Source organism: Myripristis murdjan, chromosome 1, assembly GCF_902150065.1.
Source record: "Myripristis murdjan chromosome 1, fMyrMur1.1, whole genome shotgun sequence".
In the NCBI taxonomy this organism is placed as follows: domain Eukaryota; kingdom Metazoa; phylum Chordata; class Actinopteri; order Holocentriformes; family Holocentridae; genus Myripristis; species Myripristis murdjan.
The window spans coordinates 36,228,492-36,247,615 of record NC_043980.1 but is presented as its reverse complement, the minus strand read 5'-3'; the positions used below and the strand labels follow the sequence as shown (position 1 = coordinate 36,247,615).

The 19,124-nt window shown below is 39.9% G+C and overlaps 1 protein-coding gene across 1 annotated transcript in view; it reads right to left on the bottom strand.

Annotated features, from left to right (window-relative positions):
- Positions 1 to 397: 397 nt before the first annotated feature.
- The window catches only part of sorcs3a (sortilin related VPS10 domain containing receptor 3a), a 198,620-nt gene continuing 179,893 nt past the window's right edge, over positions 398 to 19,124 (bottom strand). The window contains exons 19-27 of the mRNA XM_030061117.1: positions 18,658 to 18,844; positions 15,667 to 15,800; positions 14,667 to 14,790; positions 13,901 to 14,013; positions 7,998 to 8,129; positions 7,758 to 7,857; positions 6,123 to 6,228; positions 5,072 to 5,232; positions 398 to 2,116 (exon numbers count right to left, since the gene is read on the bottom strand). Of these exons, the coding sequence (XP_029916977.1) occupies positions 2,058 to 2,116; positions 5,072 to 5,232; positions 6,123 to 6,228; positions 7,758 to 7,857; positions 7,998 to 8,129; positions 13,901 to 14,013; positions 14,667 to 14,790; positions 15,667 to 15,800; positions 18,658 to 18,844 (1,116 nt within the window). The 3' untranslated portion in view covers positions 398 to 2,057. The remainder of the gene's footprint in view (positions 2,117 to 5,071; positions 5,233 to 6,122; positions 6,229 to 7,757; positions 7,858 to 7,997; positions 8,130 to 13,900; positions 14,014 to 14,666; positions 14,791 to 15,666; positions 15,801 to 18,657; positions 18,845 to 19,124) is intronic.

Here is a 19,124-nt window from a genome sequence, read left to right as displayed (position 1 = left end):
ACAGCAGGTAGGCAGGGGTCTAATGTGTGTAATAAAGTGAAATAGATACAGACGGACAACAAGAAAAAGCTGAACTCAAGGTTTTGAGAGTTCTGTGGTATATTTTGTATACTGCATTATATTATGAATATGAATTATGCAGTAATTTAAGGTGTACTTTGAAAAGGGTTTGAAATGGTTGTACCTGAAATGACTGCTGAAACAGTCACTAAAAAATCAGTAAACAGCTTCATCACTTCATCACTTCATATTCATGACATAAATGTAAAAATTAGACGGAGAAGGAGAAATAAAGAGAAATTCAAAAATTTGGTTACAGTACTCATCTGCTTATATCGATCACTTCTGCATGGACCCATGTGATCACTACAAGCGGCTTCCACTGTGCTATTGTATATTTGCTTTGTAAGTAATTGTCCTCTTAAATAAATGCAGTGCAATAGTACGGTTGCTTTTGCAGAATACTTTGTCAGATGAATGGAAGTCGCTGAGAACACTTACTTTGCCTCGTTGTGGCAATATGATTTAAAGACAATGGCAGAAGAGGGAACAGATTACCATGAAGCTTTATGAGAGTTGGCACTCTTAATGCTGGAGCAGATACCCAGAAGCAAAGGACTGAGAACCCAAAGCTGCACTAGACACTTTCATTCCAAAATGCTAGATATGCACATTAGAAAGAAAGACTCAGTTTAAAAAAAAAAAAAAAAGAATCGTACATGTCTGAGTCAATTTTATACGTGCAATCTGGAAAATGTTGGGTGTTACTTGATGTCCACTGCTCAATATTTGAAGAGCATGGGCTGCATGCTCTAAATCAGCAATGGATCTTGTATGTAACAAGCTCATGTTTGCCAAAAACTTTGGTAATGTTTGACAGAGAGCTCTGCATTCAGGCCAACAATTAGTTTGTGAGAGCCTATGTCAAACGTGAGGCCCCGCGTGTTTCTCCCAGATTTTGTGGATATTGTACATTTGATAACCAGCAGCCACATTATAACAATTTCATGCCGATGTTGCTTTTGTTCTGTGGTCGTTGAAGAAGTGTCAGAGCCGTTGTTTCAAAGGACAAATGTAATACTCTCATGATGGCAATCAGTGTTTGGTACAGAGAGTTTAAAGACTGCGAAAAAAAATGCTTAAATATTTTATATGGCTAATGGAATATGATATGAACCTATCGAACATGTGTAAATATCTTCATGTCAATATATATATATTTTTTATTTTATTTCAAGGATAGTGGAGTTAAATCTGTAATGTGCCAATACAATTATAAACCTGCATTAACAGATAAACCCTTTGTACAAGACTTGTATCGCCTGGCAGTAAATCAAAGGAAACTGAGTAGAGGAATGGAACTCTATGCAAAATTGATTGGGCTCGTTTGACGAATGATTAGAAAAGAACTATTTACAACACTTGCTTATCTACAACACAGAAGTTGTGTCCTCAATAAGAACATGCACGAGTCAAGGACCTTATCAAAACAAACAAAGCTGATTCTTTTAGGTAATGTTTGACTTTTTAACACGCTTTCAAAATCAGGCTGTGGTCAGATCTTCTGTCTTCGCCATCAGACTACGAGCATGTAGAAATTAAGTATACATAGAATATATACAGATAACAGAACAGATGATAATATTGTACATTTCAATAATATTCCCTGTTTGATTGACGACTCAGACGTTATAGTCTATATATAGGCAGAAACAATTTTTGAAAGCAAACTCGAGGAAATTTACATAACTCTCTCCATAGGTTTTTGACAAAAGCTCAAGAAATAAAGATATTTCACTCTGCAAATGAATGTATTTATGTAGCTTATACATCCACAAAACTGAATAAGTTTTGCCATTAATTACAACGATCTCATTGAGTGGATTTAAATTTGCTGCATGGATGTTGTTGCTCATGACATCCATGCGAATCTGTATAAATGAGGTCCCTTAGAAAACTATTAACATCAATTGTGTTTGAGAATTACAAAACAGAAAAAGAGAACCCCCAACACGGTAATACTTTGTTCTGTACACAAACTGTTGTGTCGCCCAGCTTTAAACACTAGTACAGTTAGGAATCTCCCTTGTGCTCTCGCAGGCATTTCCGACTCCCCCTGAGCAGCAAAACAGAAAACAACACAAGAAGAAAGTCTGTTAGTCCAGAGTGCATTGGCGCCTTGACGATACCTGGGAAGCAAATAACTTCTTTGACATTGACGGCTCGTGTTAATTCCTGGATTGTCTAAATGCTGCCTAACATCTCAAGCTGCATGGAAATTAAACAGTCAGACATTTTAAACCAGTATCCGGTTTGTTTTTCTCATAATCATGGGCTTTTAAATAGTTCAAACCTTTTTTGTAGAGTGTTACCTACATTTTAAAGGGGAACACCACTTACAATTCAGTTTTGAAACATGTTATTCCTGTGCCACATTATTTTAGCCTGTGGTACTCATTCCAATCACAAGAGACAAGAGGGAAAATCTAATCTGTGCTGATTTGAGACTGACCTGAATAAATGGACAACCTCATTGAAAAGATGCAAAGAGTGACCGTGACAGACTAGAATCCAGGATGACTGCTTTCGAATTGGGCTCCATTCTGTGGTTTGGTGCTGTCAGCGCTACTGTAATACTGTGCAAATCTGATTTGGATGAAAATATTCCATCAGGCGTTCTACAGTGTCGCACCAGTCACGTTCATGCTCACAAATGTGAGTCACCTTTACCATCTTTGTTTTCGTTATTGCTGACCATTCTTGTTTATAATGTTCTTAAACGCCAAATTTAGCAAAGCAAAACTGGATTGTTGGGTTATATAGCTCCCTTGGAATTACACTGTATTTGTATATTTCCCATCTGCAGTGTGGCAAAACAGGTCCCAAAATATCACTTTCAGCACATAAATGAGGGCAGACAAAGCAGATTATGGCAATGTAAATGCCAACATGCTCATTATAGGTATGCCATTTTTTTTTTTTTTTTTTGTTATTATAATTAATTGTGAAATTACCGGTGCAGGGTTACTATGTGGGAGTTTTCTGCAGACGCTACTGGCTGGATGTACTTTCCAATTCAAACAGGAAAATAACGAGAAAAATGCCATTTAATTTCCTCAAAAAATGGGTACTGGGATTTTTTTTTTTTTTTTGGCATAATCTGATGTGTTTCTGTTTGTTTGGGCTAAAAGTGTTATTTTGGGAGCTGTTTTGCCGTACTATGGAAGTGAATGGAGTGATAGAAATCAAGTACCGTGGATTAGCAGCTCAGGGGAGCACAGAGGAGCTAATGAGGAGATTTCACCACCATGTGGACTCATGCCAAGGTAACTATACAACCCAACACTCAACCCACCAAAGTTCAGTGGAAGTGATGGTTAGGTGTGAGCGAGGTGGGCTTTTGACATGCATGCAAATTCCCCAGTGACTCCAGTGAAGTGTCTGATTGGCCAGTTGGAGTAGACTGTGGTTAGACCGGGCAGCATGAAGAACATGAAGCAGGCTGGTGCTGAAAAAGAGTAGGCCTGCTCTGCAAAATCTCACCTGAATACAAATGTTAAATAAAGCGTATATGCAAAAGTGAATTTTGAAACTGACTTGACTTAATTTAGAGTGCCCTCTGCTTCCTTAATGTCATTGCTGTTGAAACAGGATATTGGGGTGGAGCAGAACCTGGTTAGGGAACACTCACAAGTGAAAACCAATATCAGCCAGGGGAAGAAATGCAGCTTTATTTGATAAGAATTGCAGAAGGGCAGCGTTGTTCAAAAAATCTGTGGGGGAATGATTTTTTGACCTACTAGTATATGAAGTCACCAGAAATTCTCTGCTCCAGGAAATAAAGGTAATGCCTCTTTGATATAAAAGAGGCAGAAATATATCTATTTTTTGTTAACATAAATTAAATCAAACCTGTATGTAAGACAGCTTGAATGAGCTGAAAAGGTCTAGTTATGTTTAATTTCAGCGTGACATCAGTGGCATTCTCAATTCTGTGGCATTTCTTTTTTTTTTAAATCACTAAATAAATTCTGTACTTTAATATATAATTCTGATTTTAATAAGCCCTGATGATTTCCACCTCTCTCAACTTCTGCCACTCTATCCGAACAGAAAAACAAGAACAACAACGAGAAAACTTCCAATCCCAAATATTTGTGACATCCTATGTTTTCCATCTCAGTATTAGCCATTACCCCTCCTGAGCTACAATCACATGAAATTGCTATTTGTGCAACGGCTGACAGAGTATGCTGAGGGGAGAATCGCAGTTTATATGCAAAAAGGAACGATGAGCTGAATAACGGCATTCTGTTGGAAATTAAGTTGAATTGATGGCCTTGGTGTATGAGGATGTCTACTACTGGGTAAGACGTATTTATTATCTTCTGCAGTCGTTTAGAAGTTCAGCACCTGAGGTGAAATCAGCTAGCTATTAGAAATTCAATGTCCAAGGATTTCATTTCCTGACCAACTTGTCACTCTTGCTGCTTTTGGTTCTGCAAAATAGACTCTTGTACAGTTCCAGAAGACTAGATGAAGTCAGAATAAGTGCTATTTTTTAAACAAGTAGTTTTGAGCTCAGAAAAGTTGAAAGATTAAGCTTGCGGTGCCCTTGCTGACATTAGATTAAATCCCGAAGGCCACATGCAGATTCACGGCAGTTTTACTGATAATGCATCATTTTCAGTTCTGCGAGTATCACTGGAATCTCGTCTCAGTCAAACCCTTGCAGAACTTTCTCTCCTGTGGGCCCCTCACTGCTTCCATGCTCTCCGAGAGATCATAAAAATGCTAAAATGTGAGTCTACTGCCAATTCAGGCAGGTATATATTTTTTGAAACACGTATCATGAAGGAGTCATATGTATGAGAGTCACGAATGTCATGAATGTCTCAAATCTGTTGTGATTGCGCTATCCAAAGTCTTTTCAATGCCTTTGCGATGCCTGAAGAAAATGTTCCTGTCATTTGCATGGAAGCATTTTGAATGATCGTCTGATGCTTTCTGCAGAACATTCCATTCAATAAGTAAAATATATTCATGAACTGTGCACAGGTTCTTCACTTACGTTTGACCCTGGCATCCAGCTCCTTCTCCATGAGTTCTTTGGATGTGGAGAACTCACTCAGAGTGATTTTAGGCGTGCTGTCGCCCTGGCCCACCGAGCCAATCATCTCCTGCTCTTTCTCCTGGTTCACCTCAGCATATATGTTGATCCAGGGTATTTTTCTAAAGATTGGTGCAAGGACACAAAACCATTTTCACTGTCACATTGGGAACATTTTCCTGTAAACATCATGTCTTCAACAGATGACAGAATGTTTATTCTTTTGATCATAAATGTTATTCTTTTGATCGTAAATCGTTAGTTTCATCTAGATGCTAATTCTGAAAGAACTAACTTTGAAATGACAAACTTTCTTGCAAACTAGGTTATTTATCTCACCATTTAACTGGGTTATTAAAGTACATAGTTCTGCCGCTGGGTAGTAATATGGGACTGTTAACTTTCAAAGTTGTCTTGACTATAATTACACCTCAATAACTTATTCATAGGCATAATACATTAACATGGGTATCTTCGCCCATCTATATTTATGACATGGGATATACATCTTTATTTAGTTACTATCCAATTTATTACAAATTACCATTCATTTTGGTTATTAATTGTTTTGTTTTGTCAACTGTGAGATTTCTTGAAAAATGTGTCCTCTTTATACTAATGGGAAAAATTCCATATCCATAATTAATGACAACTTTTCCATTTCCCGCAGACTTTTTCAAGAGAATCATTTTGCGTATGAATAAATTATTCAGCAAATAACAGCCAAGGCACAGCAACTGCATATTAAACAATTTAATGGTCGCTTTCTGAGCATTTCATCGCTGATTGGCGCATGTGCCTCATGCATCACAATCATGCTGAAATATGTCTACAACCTCTAGGAGGACATGCAAAATGGAATTTTCAAACGCATGCCAACAGATCATCATTGACTGATGCAGACGGCACTCATCTGGCATCATCAATTATGGAAGAAATGGTAATTGATATAAAGTAGGTTTCTATATGATTATATGTGCAGCCCAGAGAAAAAAATCATAAAGGAGTTTACCTCTTGAATTTGTAGATGAGAAACACAGCTAGGCCTAGGAACACCACTGATAGCAACATCAGCATGGCCGAACTGCTGTGTCTTGGACTGGAATCCACCAAGGGTGCTGGGAAGGAGAGAGAGAGGGAGGGAGGGAGAGAGAGAGAGAGAGAACGAGAGACGACAGAGTTAACTGCACTGTCACCGAGATCCCGGGAAACCTGTGTAATAACTGTTTTATGCATTTGAGCAGAAGAATGAGCATGGTAGAACATTTCTACTTCAGCGATTTCTATAGACGTACAAATTGCATTCTGTCCCGTTTGTTTCCCGACAGCGGATACACAACGACAACTCCGGATTGCAAAATAATTCAAAGGCCAAGTTTATTCAGCAGCAAATTAATCCCACTTTGGATTATGGTTACATATGAGCCCACGACCGAGCGTGATGAGCACTTGCTTTTGTTTTTAATATCTCAATGTCTTAAGTTGTGCTGGCGTGAAATTGCTGTTTCTAATGCTTGCCAAACTGGATGACAGCCGAGAGTAACTCAGACATTTCAGGTGGAACCGAAATGGTTAAACGCACTTGTATTTATATCTCAAACAAGAACGAGCGGCGCCACCCTCTGTGATTAATGTCATTGTCCGCTGTTAGACCGCTTGCACCCTAAATTCTTTGCATGCTTTTGAAGAGTACATTAATGTCCACTATTGCAGGGAAATCACAGTGTATTTCCAGAGATGGAGCCCTGTGATGCGGGTGACCTTTCCCAAGCAGCTTGAAGGCTTTTCAGACCTTTTCTTGGGAGGTGAAACATAAAGAGCAATCCAGCTGGCCACACTTCCAGTGTCACGAGCGTACGCACGTGGCTGGCTGTAATACCCAATGCTCTGAGCTATAGACAGCTTGTGGCTATACTCCTCCAGGGACTGTGTGGTTAATGGAACCTGCCAACTACAGAATACACTACAAGATCTGTCAACCAGTGGGATCAGAGCGCTGGAGCCGCAGGATCTCTTGAGGACTGGCAAGGCCCGCGCTAATGAAAAGTATAGTTTTACACAGACACCATCTTATTTGCAATCAGTGTGCCTCCTTGACTCCTGCATTGATTTAATACCGAAAACAACAATTTTGTTTTGTGGTACAGGAGCTTCTGGAGGTCTTGAATGTTAACCAACTCTTCAATTCCAATTCGTTCGTCTTTTATCGGGGCGGTTTTCGAAACTGAGCGACGTTTCTCAGGCGATTCTGAATTCGGCTTGTGCCCTTAAACCATACCATGTTCTTTCTCAAGGACTAAATAATCAACATAATTATACTCAGTGTAACACTCATTTTGTGGTTGGATGGCTGTAAAAGAAATAGAACAGATGTTCGGCTCTTGATGGCAGGCATAAAAGATCCCTCGTCTCAAGGAGTTCCACTTAAAATGAAACCCCTCCCATGCTCCCCAGCGTTCCTTCGCGTACCACCGCGGCAGACTGACATGAATTTTAATTGGTGGACCAAAGATAGGCTGACAGTTTGATTTCGTGATCACGTCAAAATTTAAAAAAAAAAAAAAAAAAAAAGACAGCTCTGGAATATAATTAAAATACTACATTGCATTCACACGTTACAGTTATGAAGTTGGTAAATGGTTCTTACCCAGTGTTAACTGTGTGATGTACACAATCACCCTCGCACCAGGCTTGAGCTCGAACTCCACCAAGTTTTGGTTCAGCGCGCTTACAATTATTTCAGATACCTGTTAAACAGATCCAAAGCAAGTCAAAGCACTGCCTTGTTTTTCTGGGCACTTGAAACGGAAATATAGGTTGTGATCTTATTTATTACGTGTCACGAGATAATTTGCGGGCAGTAAAATCTGATCATGCTCCTCCATACCCGCTCTAGCTCCTCCTCGCTCTTTTTCTTTCCCTCTGAGTGATTCTTGTGTGGTAAAAGGAAGAGCTCGGCGGCTGTTGGGACCCCTGGGAACACGGCTACCAAGAGCTGCTCCTCCGGGAAGTCAGACACCTGCAGCAAGGGACAATCAGAAATGTGCATTAGCCTGCAATGTCACACTTTGAGCTGCATGAATTAAAATCATGAGGTTGATTAGTTTATGTTCTCTGCCAATCAGACAGTTACTGGTTACAGTGGTTTATGTGGTTCTTGTAGTAACCATCCCTACAAGCTTGCATGCTAATGTTAAATGACCATTAATCATTCAATCAGCCAAGCTACAGTACAAAAAAAAAATAACTATAATGTGGGGAATATGCACTATACAGTCAGCTTTTTCAGATATTGTACGATTTTCTGCGAAACGTTACTTTTCAATCTTGAGAGAGCACTTAATTATGCACTTTAATGCTAATTCAGTATATGATTGGCCAGTCTCTGAGTCCCTACTGAAGGCTTAATGGTTGTCCATGCTCAGCTAGGAAAATAACAACCTCTAAAAGGCTGACAATCATTTTCTTCAAGTGGCAGATATAAATTCCTTCCCCTTTAGGAAGTGTGGGAACGTGCTTTCTGTGAAAATGAGGTTTAAACAGATTTAATGTAAAAATAGATCACCAAAATACACTTTAAAAGCCTCAGCAACAAATTTAATAAGGAGTTTGAGGATGAAGGACAGAAATGGAAACTTTAAAAATAATTTCCAAGTCAATAACGCCGTCACAAACAATAGATTAAAAAAAAAAAAAAAAAAAAAAAAAAAGATCTGGCTTCATCTCAACCTCCCAAAGTTGTCAAAAGCTTATTATTCTTCTTTTGTTAAAAAGAAAAAAAAAAAAAAATCCAGCCAAATAAGTGTTTCTCTGTTTGTTTTCAGAGTAGCGGATTTTTTTTTTGTTTTGTTTTGTTTTTCAAAAGCCTTCTATCCACTTTATACAAGCAAGTCAGGCAGGGCACAGGCGGTGATCAGTCTTCATTTAAGACCCTATGATGTTTTTATGTTTTCTCTGTGGCCCGGGCGGACAATGGAGTGGGTATAGCCAAAGCACATCAATTACCAAGCACAGAGATCACTATTTGAGTAGCTAAGTACTGGACAAATGATAGCTGGGGCACGACTTGCAATAAGAGAAGGGGTGGCAGAAGGGAAAGATAAAGTGAAGAGGATGGAAAGGCAGGAGCAGCAATAGCCACTAGAAAAAAGAAAAAAAAAAAAAGAAAGAAAGGAGAAAAAAAAAGAAAAAAAATCAATACTCAGGCCATGTTTGTTCTCGTTGCTATCAGTCATTAGTTTAAAAAGCTGTCTGGCTGCTCAGGTGCTCCTTTTTTGATGTCCCGCAAACTGGTTGCTGGATTAAAAGTCAGACTGAGGTTGAGAGCAGGGGGAGAGGTGAGTCACTGGTGGAGGGTTCGGGTGCCTGCTGTGAGGAGGCTGGCCTTCATTTTGGCTTTTATGAGTTTACCATTTGAAGAAGATGAGCTCGGGAGGGATTTGCCAAAAAAAAAAAAAATGGCACCATTTGCATGCAAACTGGAATAATCAAGACACACTGAAAGGGATTACACTTGTAAACATATTTACAGCATGCGAAACTCATTTTACTCCAAGATACATGTTTCTGGCGATACTACGTGAATATATTTTATATCAAAATGATGCAGGCATTTTCGAACACAATGAAATAAGAGGAGAAGATCGTGTTAACTCTGGAGTTTGGTGGGCTGCTGCGCAACATTCAGCATTCACCAGCTGGATGAGAAAGCAGACTTTTGTGTGTTTGGGAGAGCAAGGAGGACATGATAGCTGGAGGGGTGCATTAACCTGGGCGGGAAGCTACTGTATGGGGGAGTATAAACATATTAAAGTGTTTGAGTTTGCGGAGAACCGCTGCTGAAATGTGAGAGGGAGGTGTCTGAGGATAGACAGAATGGAATGAAATAACCTCCATTAGCGAACCCGCATTCAGGACTGGCAGAGGAAGCGGCGCCGCAGTGAGCCTAGGTGAACAGTGGAAAGTCATGGCTTCAAGGATTCAGCAACAGGGCCGCTTGGCGAGACATCTCAGTTAAATGGACCTTGACTTTAATTGCAAGCTGTTGCCCCTCTCATCTCCTATTTTATTGATGGGGAGTTGTTTACCATGTCGAAAAGTCATCAGTTATAGACTAGCCTCCGTTCCGAGGGGGAGTTGATTGTCAACCGTAGCGAAATACAGGAAAAAAAAATACCCCCCGCTCCGCCACCACTCGTACAATAATTTTTCTCTGGAAGTGAACTTTATGTCAGCTGCATGCCTCACCGAGATGCGTTCATGTGGATAGCGGCTGCCCTGAAAAGGCAGACATCAAAATATTAAGTAACAGGGTGATCTGAAAATATGAAAACAAACAAGGAGCAACATAATAACCCGTGTCCTCAGAGATAATAGAATAAACAAACCAATATTCAAAGTGTCAGCATTTTCAGCTAATGTTCCATTTTCACCCTCCTGTTTCCTTCAAACTTATGTAATTTATTATCAATTATGGTCTATCTGACCCCAGTAATTTAGACCTGCAGTAAATAATTATAATAAAAAAAACTGTTACCCAAGTGTCAGGTACTTCATGTGTCTTGTTGATGACTTAAATAGCCCTTTAAAGAAAACATGACCTTCCCCATTCAGCCTTTCTTACTCATCAAAGTTCTTGTTGGAATCATGTGTGGTCACATTAAGAGTGGCTCTCTCGTCACTGCAGGAGTGCTTATGTTTGCTTAAAGCCCTAAAGCAGAGGAAAGTTTTTTGAAGATTATAAATGACAAGTTATAGTTCTGAAGTGAAAACAACTAAAACTAATGTGTGCAAAATGTTGGTATTTCTTATAGGATTTAAACATCTAAAAAAGCCTGGGGTCAAAGAAACACCTACAGTATGGGTGCCAAATGTATATAGGACACTGAAAACATTGAAAAGTCCTTAAATATGAGGCCAAAAAAACAAAAACAAAAACAAACAAACAAACAAACTCAAAACAAAACAGCTAATCATGTATCTAGAGATGTTAAATGAGGAATACATTTGAACATTGGCAAAAATGACTAAAATTCTTTGTATGTTTCAGTCAGAGCAGCACAGCTTATGTACCTTTTAGTTGCTGCACTACTTGTGACTTCCCTTACAAAAAGTTACATGAGAAATATGCCTTTTGTTATGTGCAAATTTGAATTTCACATGTGACTAACATTTTCACATGTGACCACCCATAGTCATATGTGAGTGGCTTCTGATCTAGAATTTCCACATGCGAAAACAACGTGAAATCACATGAGATTTGCATTTCCACATGTGAATTCCACATTATCACATGTGACTAGTTTCTTCACATGTGAACTATAGTTTTTAAATGTGAAAAAAGCACATTTCACATGAAATCACATGATATTTGCATTCTCACATGTGAATTCCACACTTTCACATGCAAAAACACATCATATTAAATCACATATGAGATTTGCATCTTTTACGTGAATTCAACATTTTTACATGCGAATGCTTATTCACATCTTAACTACAATTTCCACATGTTACTTGATTAGCATTACAGCTCCATCAATCTGAATTTTAATATGGTTTTAATATGATTAATTAGCTGCATTCACATAATAACACTGTATTATTATTGTCCCTCGTCTGGTTATTGGAATGATCTGATTAGGCTTTTTATAAGTATAAGTAAGAGGGAAAACAGTGTTGTGTCAGTGTTCCTGTTTTCAGGCCATATTTCACGCTGCATATATAGATTGAATATAGCAGTCACTTCTTCACCAGCAGCTCCTCACATTTCCCTGCTGCCACAACTGAATATCATACATCAACTACCACATCATATTGCTTCCATACGGTGAACCCTTGTAACTATCTGGGTTAAGGCCGAGATGCAATCTGTGAAAAGTGGATGTTGGCTTATTTTCAAAATGCTCCATATCCAAATCAGGTACCCGAAGTTCTAAAAATAAAGTAAATAAATAAATAAAATAAAGCAGCCCATCTGTAAGTGTAATCATTCTGTCAGCATGAACCTACGGCAAGTTACCTCGCATCCTTTAAGAACTACCATCATCCGTTTTAAAATTGTGCCATCAATCATTTCCTAAGAGTAGAGTGTCACTTTTTTTAAAAGGTGAATTTTGAAATGGCTCTCCTCACATATCACATCTCGACATGTTCACACACACCGAGCAACACATCGAGCAACTTTCACAACTTCAAATTATGGGTGCACGTCCGCAAAAGCAAGCCTGTAATGATCTAAACTGACATTATTACTGTCTCATTTATGTCATGGAAATAACTTGAACTGTGACCTCAATCAAAGCGACATAATTAAATCCAAGTGTTTACATGAGTTGCATAATTATAGCCTTAAAAACCTGCTTGAGACAAGTGAAGCAATGACTGAAAAAAGTTATTATTTTCTGTCTGTTATTAAATAGATGTAGATCACCAGATGTACACAGCTTAGAGAGAATTTTGAACCAGAAAGCCAGAATACCCACTGGTGCCATTTTTTTTCAAGATATGGTTTCCAATTTCTGGCTATTTTTCTTGATCTGTGCTCTAAAAGATCAAATTTGGACTGGGTATGATAAGGTAAGGCTATAATTTGCCATTCCCTAATGATGCCCTGTCATGTAAATCTATTTACTGCTTGCAATAAAGCTTTATCTGGAAACCTGGATTGATGTCATATTGTATAGGTTTATCAAATTACCTGAAAACTGGCAAAAGAGCAAAAGCAAAAATTATTAGAAAATTATCAAAACATAAACCAGAAAACGTAATTTATTATAATTATTCATTTTAAATTATGTAAATTATGTTACAAAAAAGCAAACAAAAGCATATACATTTTTTTTCTTTTTTTTATTTACGTTTTTGAGTTGCTTCATTTCAGGTTAATTCTGTGTTTTTGTTTTTTAATTTCCTTTTTTTTTTGTAATTTATGGGTCATTTTCTTGTTATATTGCTCATTGCCTTTCCCCCCATGTTTTCTGAAAGGAATCAAATAAATCTGCTCAGATTTCAAAGGGTTAATCCGATTCATGTGGAAACTGTCGCACGACGGCCGTGCGTCACTGAATGGCTCGTGTGAAAATCAATTGGCTTGAACGTGTGAACATGGACCTGGAGTATTCATAAAATAACCCTTGCCCGTCCAAATAATCCCCCGAAAGCACCCACCCTCGGCTCTGCCGTTCAATATGTTGGCGAGATGGCCAAGAGCACAGCACCACCAAATGCAGTGCGCTATTCATGAGCCGTGAATGGGGAGATGAGTAGCACTTAACAATGATGTGTGAGCTTCCCACACGCATCAAGAGCACTTGCACCCCTCCTACATTCAAGTATGCTTACTCACACACACACACACACACAAGCATGAACAAACACACACAAAGAAACACACAGTGACAGATCGCAGCACCGCACACCGTCCCCCACCCCCCGTGCTCATTTAGATATTCCGAGAGCATCTTCCTGGTGACTTTTGAAAATAAGGAATCAGCGCTCATCAAGCCATCCTGGGAGAGAGGGGAAGCGGCAGCCTATCCGCACCTGTGTGATAATGAATCACAGGGTGGCCCGAGGGCGTTCGCTCGCCGCACCAAAGAGCCGAGTGGATTGGGCAGCAAGGGTAAGAAAGGCAGGAAAAATATTTGAGAGATAGTCAGGAGACAAGGAGAGACAAAGATAAAGAGATGCAGAGAGAGAGAGAGAGAGAGAAGAGGCGGGGAGGAGTGAAAAGAGCGAGAGATGGAGGGAGAGAAGAGGGGAAGGACAGAGGAAATGAAAATCACTCACTTGGAGCAGAGCCTTCTTAATTACTCTCCCCACATCCTGCCTCCACTCGGGTATGTCGGGGTTGAACTCGTCCAGATTAGGGGAGAAAGATAAAAGTAGCGATTTGAAGAATTCTGTCGAGGAGAGTCAGGGGGAGAATCACCCATTAATTCAGCTGAATCCAGGGGCATTATTCTCAGGGAGCTGCGCCAACTGTCATTTTGCTCAAGTTGACTTGCAGGTAGTTAACACTCTTGATGAAAAGAAGAAGCTTTCACATATCCCCTACACTTCCCTTTGGCTAAATGTACCAGACGCGCTTCTAGATAATTAGAAAATGTCACTGCTATGCAGCAACATATCCACTGGTAATAAATCATTGCATTTTACAATTACTGCTGTATTAATTTATTTCAAGCGAAGACGCATTCTATTCAGACACAGAAAGAGTAATGGTATATTTTACTCAAGTAGAAGCACCATTACTTCAGAAAATTATTCTTGAGGCAGAGTCCATGTGCTTGTCCAAAGTATTACTGTCAGACAGTCGGCCTACATGGGTAGCTCACTAAAAGTAGTTAAGTGTTCGCTAGACTTCAATTAATAAAATAAAAATATGAACAGAACTTTGCTAGAACTAAACATGGCATGCCTTTAAAGTAAGTATAATGTTATAATGGGGAATAATGATGGTATAGCATCCCTACTAGAATAATACTCCAATATTTATCATCATTAGCAGGTTTTTACAAATCACCAGAGCAAAGGTTAGAGATCCAGCACTGACCTTGGACTGCTATGGTCTTGGTGTCCTGCAGTATGGTGTTGGCGGAGGACACTTGGACTGTGATCGTGTGCATCCCCTCGCTGGGGAAGGTGTAAGAGATGCTCCCGTCCAGCGTTATCACCGGCTGCAAGCGCGACAGGTGTGAGATCAGTGATTACATTCACACTGAACATCTATGGAAAGTCCGTGTTTATGATAAACTCTCAATGGGTGAAATTATCCGGATTAAGGATCAAGAAACTTAGTGTGAAAAGGATTTTGATTATGATAGCAAGAAAAAAATCAATGCTCATAAGTAACAGATGACTCCACATGAAAAGGTCAATTTGAATCTTTTTGGGATTTTTTTTTTTTTTTTTTGCAAGTAAAGATATAGTGAGGTACAGAGCAAATGAAGCATTTCGCATTTGCTTCCTCAGGTTTGCTTTCTCTGCAAGAAAAGGTACGAGGTGTGCTGTACAGCATTCAGTATGTCATGTGACCATGGCTTTCTTAACTATGTTTTATCTGTGATGGCATGAGATGGGAAGTTATGTGCTACCTCCAACAAATGGTAGCAAGCTCACAGGGTTAGGTTAAGCACCAAAACTGCTTGGTAGAAGTTAAGGGAAGGTCATGGTTGATGTTAGCGAGCGAATGAACACGGGACATGAACAAGTAACACTGTAAACAAGAAACAAGAGTTTGAACCCGGGCTGTCTGAGTGAAAGTCACCCTATCAACCTCCTTACACTGACTTTGCATTGGCATTGTTTTCATGGCACATACTTTGAGCCAGTTTCGTGCCACAACCACCTTTGTTAGGAAAGTTTGTGCTCTTTTCACATATTTCTGACAGACGAGCCTACATGTAAGCTCAATTCCAGTTAAGTCATTCCAAACCATTCACAAAACCATGTGGATGCTCTGGAGCGTCCTTTACTGCAAAAAGAAAGAAAAAAAAAATCCAACCCAAGCCCAACATCAAATGCCCAACAAACATGTCAAGACCAAAAATTACCTCAGTATTGTTGCCTAACCACCAGAAGTAGGTGACAGTGCGCGAGTGGCTGGGCCAGACCATTGCTGTGATGTTCACCTCCTTGTTCCTTATGACCACGAAGGGGGCAAGAAGCTGGACATGCTCCACCGGACCTGAGAGGGGGAACACAACACGGGGTTCGAGAGCATGTGTGGGCACCACTAATGAGGTCTCCATGGGAACGACATAAATCTAACAGGCAAGATCAAACGTCTCACATGTATGGGGTGTGCAGCGACTCCTGATGATAGAAACTTTCCAACAATTGTTAAATATGCCCGTTTTGACTTGAATTTAGAATGCACAGCACTATTTTTTTCCTTGCAGGCCGCTCCGAACCCCAATGTCAGCAAGCGATCACTCTCCTTCAGCGCTTTTTTGAACAAGACAGAAGGGCGCTGATTGCTTCTGTGCGCAAAAGCTTAACGCGCACAGCTTTGTCCAGTTTAACACCTGATTTATTAACAGCACAATATGCTCGTAATGCAAATTAAATCAGTCACAGTTTTCCAATTAGAATGCCCCGAGGCAACAATGTAACCCGAGGCACGAAGTACGCGTGTCTACCAGGTGAGAAAAGTACGCCATGCTGTTTTAAAACGGTGCAGGGGAAAGAGCACACTGTGGCTCTCCTGTGTAGCAGAGCCAGAGGCCAGCAGATGAAGGGCTGCCAGGAATTTTGTCATTACCAGTAATGCATGACTCCTCTTGGTTTGAGGTTCCAGTTCATATTTTTTTAATCCATCAGTGAGTGCAAAAAATATATATTTCTATATTCATTATTAATAATGACTTGGCAATCTATATTTTCGTTTTATCTCGTCTTGGTCATTTGAGAGAGAATAGAACACCCACTTAATTTATTTCATTTCTTTTCTTTTTTTTTTTTTTTTTTAGCATCCTCTTTGTCTGTGGTGCATCTGAACAAGTAAGCCAGCATCCATGGCTTTCTTAGGGTGAGAGGTTAGGGTGTGCTTCCTCCAGGTTTTAAATAACATGCACAATTATGCACATTTTGATTTCGGAATTGATGTGAGAGAGGCACTTCAGTAACCTCCTGCTGTCTTTACATTCCACACATTCCTACTCCACAAAGTACTTATTTATTTGGGTCAAACATGCTAAATGGTGTCTACCCATTTCCTCCTGCAAAATGCTTGCATGCACAGTATCACGGTAGATTGGAATTAGCTGTTTTCCTGCCATAATGCAACTGCTTAGTACTGCGTATACAGTCCTGCATAACTCCCAGCTGCAGTTTTGCTGGTCTGTAGCCGACCCTGCACAATAACCTCCACTCTGTATTCACCCTGCAGTGTTACTCTAGGGGGTTTTGAGACATGTGATCTTATTACAACCACAGAGGGATGCTACTGCTTAGAAAGAGACTAGAAGACTCAAGCATCATCGCAAACACAAACCATGGGTTTAAGTTCTGGGTGCTGAGGCTTTGGTGCAAAGTCAATATCTGCATGGGATTCAAGCTTAAACTCCTCTCCAGCACGTTTGATTCATACGCCTGCCTAATAGCAAAGTCATTCCCAGAACTTGATCACCAAAAGCTGGCCTGAGTAATTTAAAAATGGTCGATATATTGTCATCGGAGCAATATAATTCTGTGACAGCAAAAATTCTATGGCGTTGATGGATCTTCGTGGGTCCATAACGGTGAGCGGGTTTTAAAACGGATACGACCTAAGAAGGTGCCGTTCTGAAAATCAAAAAATGTGTTGACGCTATGGTGTATTTTTTTTTTTTTTTTTTGTCAAATGATGCCTTCTGGGTAATACTGTGTTCCTCCCTACTGAGAAGCTAATAGGAGCTGACAGGGGTCTAGGTGGCATTACAGTAATCTCAGGGCTAACGTTCCCCACAGCAGGCTGATGTAATACAGTATTTTCATGGGAAAAGTCCAGCCAAAGGTTTGTGTAGTGCTGTGGTCTGGTGTGTTCGTCTCGCCGAGGCTTCTGTTAACTCTCATCCTCTTTAACCGGAACTAATCTTTATCCCCACTTTTAGGCACTCGGTTTGTGTGTGAGAGTGTGTGCGAAAGAGAGAGAGAGAGACAGACAGAGAGGCTCATTTGGTATTAAATATGCTCAGCCGAGGAATGACGGTGGTGGTTTTTCGCATTTCGCTAAAATGATCACCTGCGCTGCGGAATAAATCCGGCCCAAACGAGTGCCGTCAAAATACTCCGACACATCCGAACTACATCTGAACAATCTTGTTGAAGGGCCGCACAACTATCAAGACACAGATGCATATATATTATTCATAAACTTTGAAGATACAATGCTGTATCATTGTCGGAACAGAGCTGAAAAGTGCAGAGTCACTATAATTCCCTGTGTGTTGCCTGGGAAAGCCTCACTTCACTTTTAAATGAGCCATTATCCTGCTGGGTGTATCCTCGGATTCCTGGCAATTAGCTGCGGCTTTAAAGGTCCACCTCTCAATCTCAATCTGTTTCTGCCTCGCATAAGCATGTTTGTGGTAACCTTTCCCCCCCAGAATGCTTTGCCATATTATTTGTGTTTATCCCAGCTGTCATATTACATAATCGTTGGTATGGGTCGGTAAAGCTCATTTCAGATTAGTTCAGTGTGGACTGACAGCATGACTTAAATCCTTCAACTGTGCCACGTTTGAGGCTAGAGGTACAGTAACTAATATAGAGGTTATAAAAAATTAATATTTGGCTCTTCCCTGGCTGTGAAAAAACACTGCTGCTCACCAATGTAAATCCTCTGTTTCCATTATGTCAATTTCCAAAATAGACTTATTTTCTGATTGCTTCGAGTCTTTTTAAAATGACTTAGTGCATTGTGAAATGTTTTTGTAAATCCAGGAATTAAGTGTTTCACTCCACAGGGAATTATGTAATCCTTCAGTTGAAATAAAACAGGAAAATCACATCACCGTTTTTTTTAACTTAATACCAGTGTGTAGTTTTGTCTGGATACATACATGTGACATGCAGGTACAGCGTTGTGGTGTCATAGCCCAGCGTGTTCTCTGCTAAAGCTGTGACGCGGAATATCCCGGCAGACTTGTAGACGTGTTTGATCCCCTCCTCGGTCCAGCTCAGGTTGGAGTAGGACACGGCCGTGCCGTCACCGAAATCCAACTGGATGTTGGTCCGCATGGAGTCACCCTGAAACAGCGGAGGAGAATTCACCTCAGTCAGTTTACAACCCTAAGTATAGTTCTCAAAAACAGTAGGGTGCCAGCAAATTGCATTAAAGCTGCAATACCTATAATTTGTGAAAATGAATAACGTTTAGAATCAGCCGACAAAAAAAAATGGGGTACAAGCACATAATTTATCAATGAGTAGGTCTGACTATGAAAGCCACGGAGCCTCAACCATGAAATTACATTCTTATTGTGCGTTTTTGTCCAAACACTCCTCATGGAAATTAGCCCCTCGCAAT